General features: G+C 41.5%; 1 protein-coding gene across 2 annotated transcripts in view; it reads left to right on the top strand.

The window, feature by feature from the left end:
• LOC122815513 (solute carrier organic anion transporter family member 1C1-like) overlaps positions 1 to 20,113 on the top strand; it is a 4,185,790-nt gene that overhangs the window by 1,115,501 nt on the left and 3,050,176 nt on the right. For both annotated transcript variants that reach the window (XM_044088066.1, XM_044088065.1), the window contains exon 4: positions 11,856 to 11,980. In XM_044088066.1, the coding sequence (XP_043944001.1) occupies positions 11,856 to 11,980 (125 nt within the window). The remainder of the gene's footprint in view (positions 1 to 11,855; positions 11,981 to 20,113) is intronic.

Genomic DNA, 20,113 nt, shown 5'->3' with positions numbered 1-20,113 from the left:
CTTCTTCTTCTTTTTTTTAACCTATGTACTTGCTGTAAAAGCCTCTAGTAAACTTACAATTTCATTAAAATGACACCTTAACTAACCCAAGGAGCTGCTTGGTGCTTCTCAAGACAGGTCTGACTTAAAGCTTTTTCTGAAATCACTCTGCTGACCATACTGTCTGTCTACCCTCTGACTTTCTATTCTCCATGGGCTAAACTGTCTAAAAAGGCTATAATGTGTGCCCCTAACCACAGACTATAGTTGCCATTGTTAACAACTCTACTTACTTTGATGTAGCCTCTCAGATGCAAACAGTAATAGAATATGTCTGTGCACATTCTCCTGCCAGGTGGGAAGCTCACTATGCTCAACACTGATTGGCTCCCCTGCCATACACCAACACCATTATCATTTCCTTTATGCATTTGTAGGTCCCTCTTTCCCAGAACTCTTCCTTCCCTCTTCCTTATCTTACACTTACATTAATCACTCCTCCACCCCTCCACCTCATTCCTCACAACTTCACCTCCCTTCCTCACCTACCTACTCCAAATTTCAGAAATGACATGCACTCCTCAGCCTTCTCAGTTTTGTTCCTTTTATGTGATCTCACCAATAGCTTGCCTTATATCCAGTAGTAATACTAACAAAAGGACTTTTCAGACTTCTCACTTGTCCGCTATTCTGCTCATTCTAGTGCCAGATTCTTAATTCTGTACAGTTTCAGTCATAAAAACAATGCTTTATTTTCCTGCCTGTTGTCTCACTCCCAAATTGCTGAGTCAGCAATACTATGCATGTACTCCTTTTAACCAGGTTAATCTACATGAGTGCAGTTAAACTTCTGTACCAGTAGAGCCGACTGACTATACTCAACAAAACTGACACACTTATACTTTTTAGTGTGGTCAGTGGGCTCCACTGGTACAGACGCAAAGCCATTAAACACAGTCTACAAAACTGCTAAGCCTATTGTACGTTTTTTTTTTTTTTTTGTCTTATCTATACTGCAAGCCAATGATGTAGAACTTAACCCTTGCCCTTTCAGTCCAGCAATCACAAATTACAATCCACAACACTTCCCCACATTTACATCTGATCCATAAGGGTATATCCATTTCTTACATGCATGAAGTTTAAACAAGTGGGCACAATTTCTAACTGTAAACTGAATCTGACCAATTTAAGATGATAACCATTGCAGTGACATAGTTGAAGGATGACAACATCATTCCCAACTCCATTTTGGCAAAATATTCCATCTTTACTGACAACAGGCCAGATGCTCATACAGTACAGTTGTGTACACTTGCCATAAATGTAGATGTTCGAGTGAATTCACTATTGCAGCATCACATCTGGGTTATCACTGCCAGGATAGTCCTCGGCCAGCCTGAATACCAGAGGCTTTGTATTTCTGCATTGGTTGCTGTCGCTTCAGGACTGACGTCAGGTCGTCAGTAGTGTAAAGTAAGGCAGCCTACGCAATTACATCAGTTTTTCTTGCCCTAACTGTCAGGATCCCCCAAGTGGGAGCCAGGTTATGGTGGAAGAACCCCACCAGTAGAAAGTAAATACCAACATGTCCCTTGTAAGGAAAGAGAGAGAGAAGAGGGGGATGGAGGGAGGGAAACCAGGACTGCAACAGTGAATACACTCGAACATCTACATTTATGGTAAGTGTACACAAGTGTACTAAGTTCTTCATGTTTAACTGTTGCAGTCATCACATTTGGGTTGATTCCTAAAGCTGAGGAAAGTGGTGGAGGCAGTCAAGGAGACTAGGGGCTGGCTAGGATGCCCTGCAGGACTGCAGTGGCACAGCCTGCCCTGGATTTGGAGAAGATAGGCCGCTGGTAATGTTTGGTGAAAGTGTGAACAGATGTCCATGTGGCAGCCTCCAGGATGTCCCTGGTGGGGGCTCCTCTGAGGAAAGCTGCAGAGATGGAGGCTGCTATGGTGGAGTGAGTCCTGACCCCCTTAGTGGGAGGCTTTCCATGTTGCTTGTAACAGAAATGGATGCAGTGTGCTACCCATTTAGAAATTGTTTGTTTGGAGATGGCTTTGTCCTCTGCCCCTGCAGCAAAGCTAACCAGCAATTGATCAGACTTTCTGAATGATTTAGTCCTGTCTAGATAGAATCTGAGCTGTCTATGCACATCTAGAGAGTGCATGATCCTTTCCCCCTTGTTCTGTGGGTTAGGGAAAAAGGTGGGCAAATGAATGGATTAGTTGAGAGCCACACTGGACACCACTTTGGGCATGAAGGATGGGTTAGTCCTGAGGGAAACCCTGTTGGCATGGAAGATGATGAAGGGCTCCACAGCCATGAGTGCTTGTAGCTCAGAGACCCTTCTGGCTGAAGTGATGGCCAGAAGAAAATCTGTCTTCCAGGAGAGAAATTTTAACTCTGTGAAAATGCTGGTTTGAAGAGGGGCAGGATGAGCTTTTCCAACACAAATTTAAGGTCCCAAGCTGGGGTAGGTGCCTCAAGTTGCTAGCCCCTCTTAGGAAGTTTGATCAGAGGGTCAAGTTGCTAGCCCCTCTTAAGAATTTTGATCAGAGTGTGTGAGAAAAGGGGCTACTCAGTGGGGAAGTGAGCAGCAATAGCAGAGGCATGAATTTTAATAGAGGAAAAAGAGACCACTGTGTAACAGGTCAACTAGGTAATCCAGGATAAGAGGGAAGGAGGGCTTTGCCATATTGGCTCCCTTAGCTTGAATCCAGGTGCAGAACCTTTTCCATTTGTCAGCATAAGACTTTCTAGTGCTAGGGTGTCTGGCCTCACGTATAACATCTAGAACCTGTTTACTGAGGTTGGCAGATTGATCAGTGGTTAGGGAATAAGCCAAGCTGCCAAATTGAGGGTCTGAAATTGGGGATGCATGAAGTCTCCTTCCATCTGGGTCAGGAGGGTTGTGGTCTGAGTGAGATGCCAAGATGGCAGTGGGGAGAGGCTGTGCTGTGTAGGTACCAGTGCTCGTGAGGCCAGTCTGAAGCAATAAGAATTGTCCTTGGTTTTTCCTCCCTTATTTTGAGCAGTACCCTAGTAATGAGAGGTAGTGGAGGAAAGGCATAGACCGATAGATTGACCCAGGGGAAGGACATGACATCCACTTTCCAAGCCATGCAGTGATGCTCTCTGGTGCAGAACTTGCTGAGCTGATGGTTGGTGTGGGAGGCAAACAGGTCGACCTACTGGGTGCCCCATTTCTGAGTTATTAGGGTGAAGGTTCTTTTGTCTAGCTGCCACTCATGTGGGTCCAGAAGATTTCTGCTTAAGTGATCTGCCAGAGAGTTTAGAGAACCTGGCAGGAATTGTGCTAACAGGTGTAGCTGCATGGCAGAGGCTGTGTGCCAAAGGGTCATGGCCAGCCTGCATAGAGGGTAGGAGTGAGTCCCTCCCTGCTTTTTAATATACCACATCACAGTGGTGGTGTCTGTTTTGATCAGGAGAGCCCCTGGGGAGAAAAGGGGACTGAAAGCTGTCAATGCATGCTGGACAGCTAACATCTCTTTTTGGTTGATGTGCAGATGGATTTGCTATGGGCCCCATTGGCCCTGTATGCACCTGCTGTCCAGGTGTACACTCCAGGCATAGTCTAATGCATCTGTAATGAGGGTCTGGGTGGCGGGAAATGGTGAGAAAGGTAGTCCCTTGTTGTGAGAGCTTGCTGCTGCCCACCACAGAAAATCTTTCCTGAGGCAAGGTATCATGGGTATAAGAGTTTCCAGGTCTTGAGAATGTTGACACCAAAGGCTTTTTATGTACCACTGAAGTTTCTTCATATGCAGTCTGGCATATGGAATGAGTAGAATGCAAGATGTCATGAACTCCAGAGCTTTCAGGATTTTCCTTGCAGATAACTGGGGTCTGGTGGCTAGTTGAGAGAGGTAGGCTGTTAGGTAAGTTTGCTTTTCTTGTGTAAGGAATGCCGTCTGGGAGGCTGTGTCCAGGCTTGCTCCCAGGAATATAATTCTTTGGGTGGGTACTAGTTTGGATTTCTTTTCAGTAGGGACTTTACAAAGGCCAGGTGCTTGAGCAGCTTTTCATGACTGTTTGCCTGAATTAGGCAGTCATCTAAATATGGGTAAATTTGGATATTCCTTTGTCTGCAAAAGGCAATGGCTGGAGCCAGACATTTTGTGAAAACTCTGGGAGCAGTAGATAAGCCAAAGGGAAGTGCAGAGAACTGAAAGTGCAGAGATCCTGCCCTGAAATGTAGGTATTTCCTGCATGATTCCCTGATAGGAATGTGGAGGTAGGCCTCTTTTAGGTCTAGGGTGGCTAGCCAAGCATCCTTGGAGAGCATGGGTAGCAGTTGCTAGAGGGTGAGCATTTTGAATTTTGGTATCACCAGGAAGGTGTTTAGAGTGGATAGATTGAGGATGGGGCACAGGTGCCCTCTTTTCTGGGTACCAGAAAAAGTCTGGAGTAGAAACCTTGGCCTTTCTGTTCTACAAGAATGTTCTCTATTGCCCTCATAGAGAGCAGGGAAGGGACTTGCTTTTGAGCCTCTGCCCACTGGTTTGGAGGTAGATCTGGGAACCCTTTTGGGGTTGGAAGAGTGCAGAAACAAAATTTGTATCCCTGGGACACTATGTTGAGGACCCAGTGGTCACTGGTAATGGTGGCCCAGGTGCTTGCGTGAAAGGAGAGTTTTCCTCCTAGGGGTAAGTGAAGATGGGCAGAGGGAGGGGGAGGTGGAGGAGAGTAATTGTGAGTTCTTACCATGAGAGGGTTGCTTAGAATTCCCTGTTTTTGAAGTGGAGGAATTCCACTGTTTTGATCTCTGCATTTCCTGTGGCTGCTGTCTGGAGGGTTTGCTTCTACTGGGCTGAACTGATCTGGTGGGATCAAGAAAGGACCAGTGCTTGGAGGGGACAATGCCTACTGAACCTGGGTGGCTGGACCTGTAAGAAATCCTTAACTGTCTGCATAGATTTAGCTATTTCTTCCATCTTTTTTAAGACCTCCTCTGCCTTAGTGCCAAATAAGTTGTCTTTGTGAAAGGGTGCAGCCAACAATTTAGATTTAACATGGTCTGGCAAGGTCTGTTCCTTAAACCATGCATGCCTTCTATGGACAGAACCGGTGACTGCTTCCCTGAAAGAAACTTCTAGGGCATCAAAACCGCAGTGTAAGGTATACTTAGTTACTTGACTTGCAGAATGCATTAGCTCTTGTAACTCTTTAGATTCTGCACAAGCAGGAAAGGAAGACACTATTTGTTTGAGAAGTTCCATGGTATGTTGTTGAAATTTTAGCATATGGAACTGGCAATTTAGTGCTCTGATAGCAAGAGTAGCAGAGGAGTTTACTTTTTTACCCCATCTGTCTAGTGCTCAGGAATCCCTATCTGAGGGGATGGGATTCTTAGCAGAGGTTGCTTTAATACATTTAGGCCCTTGAGAAATTACCTCAGGGTCAGCAGTAGGATTTTTGAAAAGAAATTTGTGTGAGTCAGGGACTCTGTCATACCTGTCAGGTTTTCTGGGTGTGGGAGGTAGGGTGTCAGGAGTCAAACTGGATTCTAGAAAAGCATCGTCCACAACATCCAGGACTGGGGAAATGGCCAGGGGTCTATGCTGTGGAAGATCTAAGAATTCCTGGAGTCTCTTTTTAGACTGAGGGTAGCCCTGACATTCCCATTGGAAATGCTTCCTTAAAGTATGAAGGGTTTTCCCAAAGGAAAAGTCCTCGGGTGGAGAGGCTGAGGGAATGGAATCCTCTGCATCAGAATCCTCATAAGCAGAAAGGGGTTGCATGTCTTTATATTCAGATGCATCAGAGTCATCAGACTCCTGTTCAGGCAAAACTACTGGGGACAGATCTCTTTTTCTTTTGGAAGGGGTAGCTTGGCTTCCCCTGATAAGCATGATAAGGTCTTCCGCCATTTTAAGCATTTGAGACTGAGGCAAGGAAGCAGATGCCTGAGAGTGGGTCATCGGTTCCTTGGGTGTGGTTCGTACCCTGGGCCTTAGAAACTCGGTAGTTTCAAAAGAACTGTAGATGCAAAAGAAGTCGTCTGTTTGTGTCGAGAATCGGTAATGCAAAGTACTTTCTTGGAAGCCGGTGCCTGCTCAGCGGCTCCGGACCCATCCAAGGAAGAGACAGCCACAGGATCCTTAGTTGAAGAAGAGTTTTGTGGCATACCGGACTCTGAAAGTGTCTCGGTAGCGGCCTGCGAATCCACAGAAGCAGCCGTCAGGGGCTGCAAAAGCACCTCACTGAGGACCGGAGAACTGATGACTAGCTTAACAGAAGCGTCGTCGGTAGACTTGGACCTGTGCGGTCTGTCTCTGTCTTTATCCTTACATTTTTTCAGAAGATCTGCTGTCGAATGGCTTACCAAAGCCATATCAGAATTCAAGGACTGTAAGTGAAAATATCTAGCTACAATAAGGGCCCAACCACATATTGAACAAAGCACAAAAGCGACAGCAGGGGACATCATGGTCTGGTCCTAAGCAAGTGATGCAGTAAGAATAAAAGTCTCGGTGTGGTATTTGCTTTCCACAGGTGAGACAGTTGTGAACTTTCTCTGACATCAGTTAGTGCAAGAAAAAAAGATCCCCAACGGGGTACTTAGCTTTAGAAGACTTCAGCTTCAGTTCGGAAGACGAAACTCAGGTAGCAGCTGACCGGCACTTGTGCGACCTCTTCTGCTTCGGGCTCCGCTGCAAGAAAGACTGATGTAATGGCATCAGCTACCTTACTTTATACTACTGATGACCTGACATCAGTCCTGAAGTGACAGGAACCGATGCAAAAATACTAAGCCTCTGGTATTCGGGCCGGCTGAGGGCTACCCTGGCATGGATAATCCAAATGTGATGGCTGCAAAAGTAAAACACAAAGAACATCAGGGGTAAGGGAATAGCAATCTTGATGGATAACTCAGCCAGTCTGTGTCAACTAGTTGTAGCCAAAACTGACTACACCACAGAGACTGAAACAAACTGGATCCTAAACCCTGATTTTACTAGAGTATCATGTAAAACTATGGCAATAATTTATATTCCTCCTTCTCCTGCATCTGTCACTATGCTAGATAAGTTGCTTCACCAAATTAGCAACACACACTGGAATGCATAAACTTGTACTTGCTGGTGACACAAACTTCATTTCCCATATGTATAATCTCCACAGAAGAGCAAACTTTCACCAACATTATTGGTATATGAAGGCTCAGGACTGAATCTAATCACAAAACAGTTTACCACTTGAAACATCATACTTGCTGACATATCTGAAATCTCTTAAGGTCCTGCCTAATATTTTCAGCCATTACTGTTTAATCACTGGTCAGTGGTCAATGATTGATGAAAGTTGTAAAACTGTCTTCTGAAATTACCTTTTTGAGACTAATTAAAACAGCTCTGAACAAGCTCTTGCTTGTATAACTGCAGCTAATAGATTGGGGTACTATCTATAGTTGCATGGACCCAAATCTGCCTTGTCCACCATCTACAACCTACTCAGCTGTATCCATTAAAGATTCTATTCCTTTAAAAAAGTCAAGACTAAAGGCAATGTTGCAACACAGTTCATGAAAAATATCTACGCAAGGGATAATGTATGGTAAATGTGGAAAACTGAAACATGCAATCAAAATCAATATACACTATTCTGGAAATTTATGAGGCTAAAATGTATTACTAAAACAAGCAAAGGATGCATACATGAGAAACTTGTATCAGTCAAGTGGGACAACCAAAGCATTTTTGGCAAATATTAAAAAATATTGCTACAAACAAATTATTCCTAAATAAGGCAGCTACTAAACTTCTCACCAAAAATGTCCACAACATCAATGTCTGTTGCTATTCCTTACCCAAGTATCCCAGTCTCTATTTTCTAATCTTTCACTTGTCTCCAGTGCACAAATACATTCAGTATCTCTCTTTCCACTCTAGGATTACCAAACAAAATATCTCTGAACTATTAGACAAATGGGAATATAGTTTCATACAAGACTTTTACACTATAAATCCAAAGCTGCTGAGAGTAGGTAGAATACTATGTAATGCCTCTTGCCTTTATTTACAGTTGTTTTCTCTCTCACCACTGCTAGAATCCCTAATAGCTTCAAACACCTCCTCAATTTTGCATTGCCAAAAGCTCCATCACCATTATTTGCCTAAAACTTTAGACCAATTGCAAAAGTTCTAAAAAAAGTAATGTACAACAGTTTTGTGGGATATGTGAATAGAAATGTTGTTTTGGTTGATAGGCAGCCAATCTCGGTGTCACTAATCATATATACATGACTATGCACAACAGACACTCACTAGTGCTATTTTCATTTTCATGAAACATGCATTTCAGGCACAAGCCACACTTTTGTTTTGGCAGAAGCTAGCAGACTGAATTTTCAAATGAGTTTAACACTTGCTTTAAAAGCTACATTACTGGCAGAACATTTAGAATAAAAGGACTAAAACTTCTGACTGAAAATGCAATACTAACCTCATGATTCAATGTTAGGCTTTTTTGTTCACATTATTTTTGAATGATCTACCATGGGATCTTCCAAAACTTAACTACATCCCTTATAGGTTCATAGGTTCATAGGTTTATACTAGGCTATCTGCCCTAAGGCATTTATAAGCCTAGCCCAAATTTTTGTGGCTTACGCCACCCCTTATATGAAAAAATACTGTGCCCATTAGTTTGTTGTGCCTCTGTCCAGCAGTGACACAGAGATGATTCCCGGGGTAAACCTGCGATCTCCCATCCACAGGTCAAGATTTCTCTTGAACAGAGCCAGCGAGGTGCTCTGCCTCACATGGACCGGGATTTTATTCCACAGCATAGGGAGTCTCTGAGTGATAAATCTATCCCTCCAGCATGTCCTATTTATATCCGTGCTAAGGTTTAAGTCGCTTGCTCTAGTGGTTTTGGTGGATTTGGATTTTTTGAGGTGGAGCATGTCCATTAATTCCGGGTTGGACATGGCCTTGTATGTCAGGCACATGTCACCTCTGAGCAGACGGTATGCGACTGAATAGAGCTGGAGTTTCTTCAATCTGGCAGCATATGACAGATTTTGGAGTCCCTTTATCCTTTTGGTGAGGAACTTTTGGGGTCTCTCCAATTGCTGCAGATGTCGGGTGAGATACATCCCGAATGGGGCATTGTACTCGATCATTGGTCTGATAAGTGAAGAGTACAGGGGAACAATGACCTCACTAGATCTGGATGTGAATCCCTTCATGATCAGGTGGGCAATTTAGAAGGTCTTTCTAACCACTTTAGCAATGTGAGTGTCAAAAGAAAGGCCACTGTCAACCTGGGTCCCCAGGTCCCTGATAACCTCTTCTGTGCTTAGTGGATTGCCACCTATATGGTAGCTTGGGGTTACCTTGGTTTTCCCGAAGGGTATGACTATACATTTTTTGGTGTTTAACTTCAGGCCATGGCTCTGGCACCAGCTATCTGTTTCCGTGAGTCCCTTCTGAAGGATATCCATGTCCGATGCACTTTCCACTATGGCGCCCAGTTTGCAGTCGTCTGCAAACTTTGTCAGCCAAAGTCCTCCCATGTTGGCCTGTACTTCTGAGAAGTAGATGCTGAACAATAGGGGCCAAGGACCGAGCCCTGTGGGACACCACTTGTGACCGGCTTGGAGTCTGACATAGCGCCAGCAACTCTAACCCTGTGGGTTCTGTCCTTAAGCCAGTTTGCAACCCATCTTGTGACATATGGGTTTACATTTAAGCTGGTAAGTTTTTCTACAATACCCGAGTTGGGTATTGTGTCGAAAGCCTTTGCAAGGTCAAGGTAGGCTGTATGGACTGCCTTTCCCTCATCAATGGCCTTGGTGACTGTTTCGAAGAAGTCGACCAAGTTCAAAAGGCATGATCTTCCCTTGACGGCCAAACTGGGTCGGGTCCAATGTCTGCAAGTCCCCTATATCTTTGTTTATGAGCTCCATTATGATCCTCTCCATAGCTTTGCAGACTAGACTTGTTAAGCTTATGGGCGGTAATTACCAGGGTCCGTAGAGGCACCACCTTTGTGGAGTGGGACCACAGTTGCCGTACGCCACTCCTTGGGCACGTATCCTGTGGTAAGGCTGAGATTAAACAGCTGCCTTATGTACGGGTTTAATTCCTCATTTAGCTCGTGTAGCACACAGCCGGGGACACCATCCGGTCCCATTGATGCTGTGTTTTTAGCTTTAGAGAGAGCAGCTTTCACCTGCGCATTTGAGATGTCTGAGAGGCTACACTCCGCTGGGATAGTTATCTCTCCTTTAGGGGGGGAGAGGGGGGTGAAGTTTGCACTGAACCTGTCTGCCAGTATGTTGGCAATGTCTGTGGGTTCAGTGATTTTTGTATCATTTTGGACTAATTCTGAGCATATCTGGGAGTTTCCACCCAGGTTCCTAACGTAGCTGAAAAAGGCCTTATGATTGTCCTTTGAATCCATGGCAATTTTTCTTTATACAGATGATGTTGCCATTACATATGCCATTACATATGCTATCTGACATGCAAATACTGTCAACAAGGGCTTTCAGAAAGACTTCTTGCACCTCTTGAACTGCTTTGCCACTAAGAGGCTAGTTATATAGTTGATGTTGTTTGGTACAAAAAAAATATTAAAATGTCTCTGATATCATTATCACCAACCCCACAAATATACCAATGTCAGTTACTGCTACCCATAAGTATCTAGGAGTCACTAGCCCTTAACAATTGATGCAACTTAAAATTACCTATAGAAATTCTAATCTTCTTAACCAAGATACCAGAAGAGAAATTGCTCTTAATGTAATAATGTCCAGGCTTGAATAAGGCCTCCTCTGCACTACACTGTTCTCTCCTCAAAATATGTTTCTAATATAGACACCAGAAAACAAAATAATGAGATTCATTCATCTGGGCACAGTAGAGTGAACATCATTGCAGCACAGTAATAAAACAGAAGTGGCTTTACATCACAGTGAGAATGTCACTATTCTTAAATGCACTTATATTTAAATTACTGCATAACAGATTATGTGCATCAAGGAACAATCTTATACTCTACAAGGCTCTGAAGGAATTGCATTTATTATTCCCTCTTTTAAAGTCTCCATTACCAAAAGAGCTATTAGCAAACTTGGACCAGCCTCCTGGAATAATATCCCAGACAATATCAGACAAATTAAGAATTTCTTGTGATTCATGCAGAAAGTAAGATATCATATGCTCATGGAGAATGCATCTTATTTTACACATCCCAGTTAAGTAACGTATACCACTGTATTCCAGGTCTGTATATCCCTGAAACAATGAACGACAATGAATCCTGCAAAGAATATCCTTTGTTGCACACTGCAGCTGACATTGTTTATTCTTATTCAGAACTCTTTGGCAAAAATGTACTTCACATGCATGTTTTGTAATGATGCCATTGGTGCTCCCCTACAATTAAAATACATGTAATATATACTGGCTAAATGCTCAAGTTTTGTTGCAAATTCAGCTTGTATTTTTGTTATTATTATTTCTGTTGTATTTACCTTAGTGTGTGTTATGGGTGAAAAGTATCTCTTGATCATCTAATTTACCTAGTTAAGAAATGCAATAAAAAATAAATCAATTAATTTGTCAAAATCTTAATCCAGCGTAATCACAGACCAAATAAAAGGATTTTATATTGACTGAAATGACATTATCTTTTCACATTCCATATGTATAGTAAAGGTTTACTGATAATGTCATTTGATAACTTATCTCTTCTATATGAAATTAAATCTATGAAAGCTACTAACCGATACTTTAAGGATGAAATGTTTCCAAAGTGCTAATTCTGTTTTGTGGATTCTTATATAGTATACCAATACTCTAAGTTGTATTTTCTTTCTTGTATATAGGTATAAATATGAAAGCATTGTTACCCTTAATAATGCTTCATCTAGCTTATCCCCATGTTTACGTTCTGATAATGAAAATGATGAAACTAAAGCACTCAGAGAAGAACCAGCATTAGAAGAATCAGGTATGAACTGCCATCATTAGCTGAATGCTCTGTTTTATTTTAACAAGTCATTATATAGTGTTGCTCTATAAACTACAGACTTTGAAAACTGAACTACCAATAATTAATGCCATCCCGCATTAAGCAATTTAGCTTTTCCCTATAAGTTGCCATACAAATTGAGTAGAGCAGAACTTTCTGGCATTTCAGAAATTCCATCTCATGCTGTTCATTTTTTGTGCAACCAGAAAATTTAAATCCGAAATCAAACAGTAGCCTCAAACTACTAGTGCATGTTATTTCACTACTGTAAACAATGGATTTGGTTTCAGTACAATCCAGAAATTTTAATCCATACATTGAACAGCTTGTATAAACCAACAAATGATTATCAATGTTTTCATACATTTCTAAAAAATGAAATATGAAATGGGTCTAGATGATTGTCACTGCTGAAGTGACACCCCAACCCCTTGTGCAAAATAAGAAAAAGGGGTTGAGGATGGATGGATGGATGGATGGATGGATGGATGGATGGATTATAAAACGAGAAGATGTAACAAAATCAGGTTATCTAGTATGACTCCACCATTTGTTCAGCTTTGCTGACAGGCTGAACATAAAGTTATACTCGATCTTCTCAAATTAATTAAAACTACAAAGCAGTTTATATTCAGTGCAAATGGAAGGTAAGAAATACTCTATAATGTTTACAACTTTATGGTTACCTGATCTTCATATTAAAGCCAGTTAAGCATAATACCAAAGTTCTGGTTGATTAGCTTTGAAATACTTATTTTTCAAAATTTTAGAAACTATGCAAAATATAACACTGTGGTAAAGAATGGTAACTACAGAACTTAAGTATCTTATCCTTAAGCATTAAAAGGTGCAGGTCATGGAAACAGGAATTAGTAAGACATTCATAAGGTATGTTATATCACCAAACTTTTGTAACAGTGAGCAATGGTTACTTTGCAAAAAATCATCAATTACTAAAAAAACTGTAATGAAGCTCATCTCTGCCTCAGTATATTAATAACAACTTCTGGTGTCTGTACTTTATTGTGTTGTAAATAAGTCAATGTTGATGTCTTTAAAAGTTGATGGCATTCTATATCATCTTTCTATAACATTACATTTAATGTCTCTTTACTTGTGTTAGAAATATGAGATGCATTTTGACAAATGCAATGTAAAATTTCAGTATTTACCTTCATCTGTATCATCCTTCATCCTTTTCTTTTACTTTCAAGCTAAAATTCATTCCTCGAAGTGTAATTTTATGTTCTTTCCAAGACAATCATAAGGTTTGTCATAAGTTTTTGGAATATCAACGTCACTAATTTCATTGTTGACTAGATCATCTAAACTGATTTCTGTGTTTTACAGTCAGCTGAAGGATAACCCAATCTATGTGTTTAGTGTGATAAATGATAATTGTTTTTTAATGTCTAGCTCCACACAGGAGCTCATGATACAAGACTTCTAATTTACTAGTATTCTGAACAGAAATCTAAGAGTCACTAATTGATTTTCAGAAGGTAAAATAAAATATTACAATCACTTACTTCCGAGAACATGAATCAGTGGACTCATTTAAGGAGAATCTAGACATGTTTTACAAAAATTAATTTTAGGAGATGGCATAATGGTTAAGGTGTAGACACAAAGTACATGGTTTGATTCTCAGCTTTGGTCACTATATCAATATTGGTTAGGCATTTAATAATCTGCAGACAGATTGCTTAATATTTACCTATAAATGTAATTGACTTTACCCTTGCCCATAGCTAATGTGATGCAATATTATGTAATCTCAAATTAGTATAATTTCAGCTCTTTTCATGTTATTAACTTCCTAAGCCATGATCAAAATAATCATGTTATTGTCTTAACAATAATCTGAATCCTAATATCTCCAACCACAATGAAGCAAAAAGTATTGTAGCAACCATGAAAAAATGGTCAGGATTCTAAATAAACTTTTATTAAAAAAACAAACAAAAAAAACAGTAATTCCACCAGGCAGCTCAATGGTAATCTACTGTTTCAAAAAAAAAAAACAGTCTTTAGTAGTGAAAAAAGTTCTGAAGAAGTCTGTGGTGACGAAAGCGAATAAAAAGTTTTATACTACTAAAGACTGTTTTTTGAAAGAGTGGATTACCATTGAGCTGCCTGGTGGAATTACTGTTTTGAGTTTTATTCATTCCTGCTTTTTGAGCTTTTTCTACTTATTTTTTCATGGTTGCTGGATCATAACATCTGTTGTATGTAAATAAATATTACTGATGGATATCAACTTGGATCTATGGATGGAAAACAGAAAATTTACCCCAGGACTGCCTCATTACTACTAATGGACAGACACACCTCTTAAATGCTTTATGCCATGCATGGATCCCCTCAATTTACCTGTGGTATGATCCCAGTTATTTTTATTAGGGGTAATATATAATGACGTTGCAGTGGTGCAGCAGTTTGCATTGCCACCTTAGAGCAAGAGGTTCCTCGGTGATTTCTCTGTGGAGTCTGCATGCCTTCCCTGTGTTCATGTAGGTTTCATCTGGGTGCTCCTGTTTCCTCCCCACACTACAAAGACATGTGTCTGAAGCATTTCTCCCTGGGCCTCTGCTGAAAATTGACTCATTCCAAGTAGGATTTTCCTGGTAAACAAATGTTAAATAAACAAATGTTGAATAAATAAAATATTAAATAAATTAACCTCAGAATGGTTAAGGCCAACCTCTAAACAAATGGGATAGCTTAATTCAAGCACAAAAAGGGAATAATTAAGGCTTATGAACCTATGAACCTATGATATATTGTATGACTTGAACAGGGATTTGACATTTTGAAGTTCATTGCTAAATTCAGATTTAAAAATGCTTACCAGGTGGATGAGATAGATAAAATGTGGATGGCATTATATGCAGCTTACTCTAAAGCTTTCACTAGTATTTATTATGAATATATTATTGAGATCATTAGAGTCTATAGCTTCTCTACCAATGTCTTAAAGCTACTCAAATTGTACCTGACAGGAAGAACATCAGGAAAATTTTATAAATTAGGTATGCTCAACCCAGTCTAATTTATCAAATGGGGTATTTCAAGGTCTACTTCTAGGCCTGCTACTGTTTTTTTTTTTTTGTTAACTGTTTAGGAAGATTACAACTTTGGTCAGAAAACCATTTAATCTATAACTTAGGAGATTTGTCTTTTGATTTTCAAAAGTTACAGTGTTGGTTTTCTACTCATTTTCTCACAATCGATGTGAGACTAAAACAAAAGCATTTTTTTGAGAGACATCTGAAAAATCTTTATTATGAAATTAAGATAAGATACTATTTGCTTTTTCCCTATAGGTTGTCCTGCAGAACAGTACTTTCTGGCATTTCAGAAAGTGTCTATTGACCCTTTTCTGCCATGACCTGAGGTCAAAGAAAATAAAATATATCACTGTCTTTCAGTCAACAATATTTGGTACAAAATGAGTCCATAGCAAAATGAAATAAAAATAAAATAGGAAGATTGAATGCAGAGTAACATTAAAGATCCTGTCAGAATGCATAGTAAAATGAATATATACAAAATGCAAGCTAAGATGTGCATAAAATATAATGCAGTTTATATATAATACATCATCTCCTATATGCATGTGAAATATTTGCATAAAAGATACCACATTAAGAAGCTGACAAAAGTTTATTAAAAGTATTCTAGTATTCATGATATGGGATGATAAGCTACCTAATCATTATTACAATAGCAGTTGCAGATAGATTCAGTAAAGAGAAACTTTTTTTAAGTGCATATTTGAAAATTTTAAAGGTTTATAGATTTTGGATGTCTGTAGGCAAGTGGTACCAGGTCACAGTTTAGAGCAACTCTCACTTAACAGCAGATGTGAAGTTGTTCAATCTCACCTTCATTCTGACTGATGGGTTCAGAGCCAATCCTCGGCTCCGAGTCGGCCAATTTGCAAAGCTCGAGGTCTCTAACAGCTGGAAACCCTATCCCACGATGCACCTCGACCTTCCCTAGATCTAGTTTGCCACTGGAACAGATCGTGCATTTCTCTACAGCTCAGGCCGTTTGAGAAATAAGTTTCGTCTTTTTCTTGGATACCTATATATAAAATAACTATTTGTTAGGTTTCTGAGAGTTTGAAAGGATAGGCTATCCTTTTTGGGATTTCTGCTCTTTTCTAATTGTTTAATAATATAACAACTTGTGTTCTCGTTTTTTTCTGGGCGTTTGGCCCTGTTGGTCATTTCCTCATAGCCAGTTAGGCTTAATTTACCCTATCTCTTAAGCCGAGTTAGGGGTTTTTGTCAGTTTTTTTTTTTGTAGCCGGTTAGGCTCATTTTAGTTGTTTACCTTTAGCCGGTTAGGCTTATTTCCTTTTATTGCAGCTTCAGCCGAGTTAGGCTTTTCTTAGTTATATTGTAGCCAGTTAGGCTTATTTTGTTTGTTGTTGCTAACCTTTAATTGGTTGTTAGTGTTCTATTTGATTGCTGTTACAGAATCCAGCACTAGCTAAAATTCTGTCGGGTTTGACTCAGGCAACTTCGGAACTGACAAAGTCCTCTCCTATGATTTCTGCTCCTCCTCTGACTCGAATCGAGACATCAGAGCTGGAGGAGGCCGTTCAGTCATTTGTGGAACCATCGGTTCCGACACTCACTTCAGACCTGTCGGCATCGACAACCCTGATGTCCTCTGCTCCGGTGGTGGAATCTAGGAGCTGACACTCCCCCATCAGTTCTTGGGAGGGGAGTTGAACCAATGCGTCTGTTCCGACTCTCACTCTTGGGGCTTCGGCATGGATGAGTTTGACTCCTTCCTCTGGCTCAGAGCCAGCAGTTTTGGTGCGAGAGGAGTCTTCGGAGTCTTCGGATCTGGGTGCTTCCTCGCATTGGAGCCGTGGTGTCTTCGATGCCATGAGGAGGGTTTTGTTCCCCCCCCCCCCGGACAGCCACTACCTCTGAAATGGCCACCTCCTCCCGAAAAGCACCGGAATCTTCTCTGTCACTACAGACCCACCATAAGCATAGAGACCCGGAGCCTCAGGAAGCCCCATTGGGGGAACCCTGCTCTTCCAAGACCTCCCCAGAAGTTCCCACTGAGGAAGGTCCCTCAGAAGAGGTTATGTAAGAGGAGACATTTAGATTCCCCTCAGGAATCCATGACATCTGACACTGATTTGGAGGAATCAGAAGTGTCCCCAAAGTCCCCCTCTGAGGATATCTCCCTTGTGGATATCCTAGAGATGCTTAAGCAGAGGGGTGACTGGCAGCCCATTAACCCTACTGAGGATGAATCAGTGCTCCTGAAGGCATTCAGGTCTCGACCCTCCACCTCTTGGGTTTCTCCGCCCTTCGATGAGTTGATGGATCTTTTGTCTTGAAGGGCATGGAAGTCATGAGATTCTATGGAGCCTGTCCCTAGGAGGCCCAATAAATACATTTCAGCTCCTCATGACAAGTCTTTCTTATCCAAACCTGTTGATGCCATGGTGGCTGCGGCAGCCACTAAGAAAGAGATGTCAGAGACCTCTACATTTGTCCATCCTCCTAATAGGGAATTTAGGATCATGGACAGATATGGTAAGCTCATGTTCAGTTCTACGACCTTTGCTCTTCAGTCCTTGAACTATTTAACCCATTTCACAAGGCTTCAGAGAGATCTCCTGAAAGAGCTAGGAGATACTTTCCAGGGTGCAGTAGCCAGTTCAGTGGCAGACAAAGTGATGTCTCAGCTTGCTACCCTCAATTCTATCATTAACTCTTCCATGCACCTCGTATCTTACACAGCCGATGGGATGAGTAGGGCAGCAGGTAACAGGAATTGCTCTGCGAAGACATTCCTGGATACGCTTATGTTCCTTTGCAGAACCTTTCAAGTCGGCATTTGTGAATGCCCCTTTTGATGGTTCTTCTTTGTTTGGACCAAAAGTTAAAGAGACCCTCACTAGATGTGAGCAAGATGGTAAGACTCTATCTGCCATAGGAGTCCATTTTTCCACCCCTACCAGACCTTACCCTAAAGGTCAACGGGGAGGAAAAATGTGGTTCCGCAAAGCCCAAGGAGCCTTTCTGAACTCACAAGGTGAAGCCTCCTCCAGGGGCAGATCAGGGGGCAATGATGGAAGACGATGCCCATGTGGCAGAGGGGGTCTGCAAAACCAGGGCAAAAGGGATCAGTTTCTTGGGAAGCCCTATCAGCACTCCTGAAAGGAGGCCCAACTGTCATGCTCTGGAGGCAGTCGGGGGATGTTTGTCAAATATGTAGTAAAGACAAAGTTCCAGATGGTCACACTTCAGTCCATACTCCCATTCCTAGGGAAAGACAGTTGGATGTGCTCAATAGATCTTCAGGATGTGTACTACCATTGTTTGTACCATTGGATTGTGGAAATGGGCAGAGTCCATCCAGCGCTTTCTGATAGCAATGCACATCCCAGGGAAATCCAACATGATAGCGGACAAACTCAGCAGGGCAATTCTGTTGCCTCACAAGTGGTCTCTCAAGAACAAAGTAGCGGAAATGATTTTCCGCACATAGGGCCAGCCTTGCTGTGACCTCTTTGTGACTCCCATGAACACCAAATTCAGCAACTACTTTGCACTATTCCCTCAACAGGGTCAATCCCTGAGGGATGCGCTCGTACACGATTGGCCTCCAGGGCTCCTTTCCCCTGATTCCCAAAGTTTTACAGAAAGCCAGTTTGGCCTGGACAGGACACTTATCTTAATAGCCCCATATTGACCTCGTCAAATCTGGTTCCCCTTTCTGAAGCCTCACCAAGTAGAAGAGCCTTGGATCCTGGACCCAGTACCAGATCTTTTGATCCACTTGTCAGGAGCTCTTCACCCTTCTCTTCAGTCCATCAAACTGACAGCTTAGCTGCTCCAATTCCCAGAATAGCCAGGTTCCAAAATTTATGAGAAGAAGCTCAACATATTCTGTTGTCCTCACACAAGTCTTCAACCAGGAAACTATATCTCAACAAGTGGAAAAGGTTTTCCATCTGGGCTCAGCAGAGTAACATTGACCCTTTCTGGCATCCATTTCGGATATTTTGGAGTTTCTGACCAAACTGTCCAATGAAGGAGCTGCAGCAGCCACCATTTGGATACAACTGGCTGCTATATCTAATTTCCATATAGGTGAATCTGGAAATGGTATCATGTCTAACAAGTTGGCGAAGACCTTTTTGAAGGGTATGATGCACTTAAAACCACTGATTAGATCTCCTACCACCCCATGGAATTTGAATCTAGTCCTATCCAAGATTATTCTCCCGCCCTTTGAACCTGCTTCTTCTTGTGAGTTGAAATATCTTTCTTCAAAGACCATTTTCTTGGTGGCCATTACTTCAGCATGCAGAATTTCTGAGTTGCAAACCCCTTTAGTTAAGCATCCATATTTGATATTCCACAAAGATAGGTTCTCTTTCAGGACAAATCTGTCATTCTTACCCAAAATTTGTTCTGAATTCACCCTTAACCAGGCTATTGACTTACCTGTTTTCTTTCCCAATCACTCTAATCAGTTGGAATATATGCTTCACAAACTTGATGTCAATAGACAACTTCGTTTCTATTTGGACAGGACAAAAAAATCATAGAAGAGCTGATCAGTTGATTGTCTCCTTCTCAGAGTCCAAAAAAGGTGCACCGGTATCTAAAGTTACCTTATCTAAATGGCTTTCTGTTGCATATCGTTTATTTACCATGAGGCAAACATTTCTTTACATGACAAAGTCAAAGCTCATTCAATCAGAGCTGTTTCTACTTCAGAGCCTTCGTGGCCAGACTACCCATTGATTCTATTTGTGCAGCTGCCACATGGTCAAAGCAACATACCTTCATATCTCGCTACAAGGTAGTTACGGCCTCTAGGGACAGAGCTGCATTTGGGTCTGCTGTCCTTAGGCAGGTACTCCTGTGAGCCACCCAAGTTTATGGTGCTGGGGACACTGCCCATCAGTCAGAATGAAGGCGAGATTGAACAACTTCACATAAAGAAGTTATGTATTTACCACAACGTTGGTTTTGGTTCTCCTGAGGAGTTTCTTCTCTCTAGTTATCTTTAGATTTCCTTGAAATCTGGGGTAGGTTTAACGATAGTTGGCAGCAAACAAGA

This window comes from Protopterus annectens, chromosome 11.part0 (assembly GCF_019279795.1).
Source record: "Protopterus annectens isolate FY-2018-M chromosome 11.part0, PAN1.0, whole genome shotgun sequence".
Classification (NCBI taxonomy): Eukaryota; Metazoa; Chordata; order Ceratodontiformes; family Protopteridae; genus Protopterus; species Protopterus annectens.
Note: the sequence above shows the minus strand (reverse complement) of the source record. Positions and strands in the feature narration are given on the sequence as shown.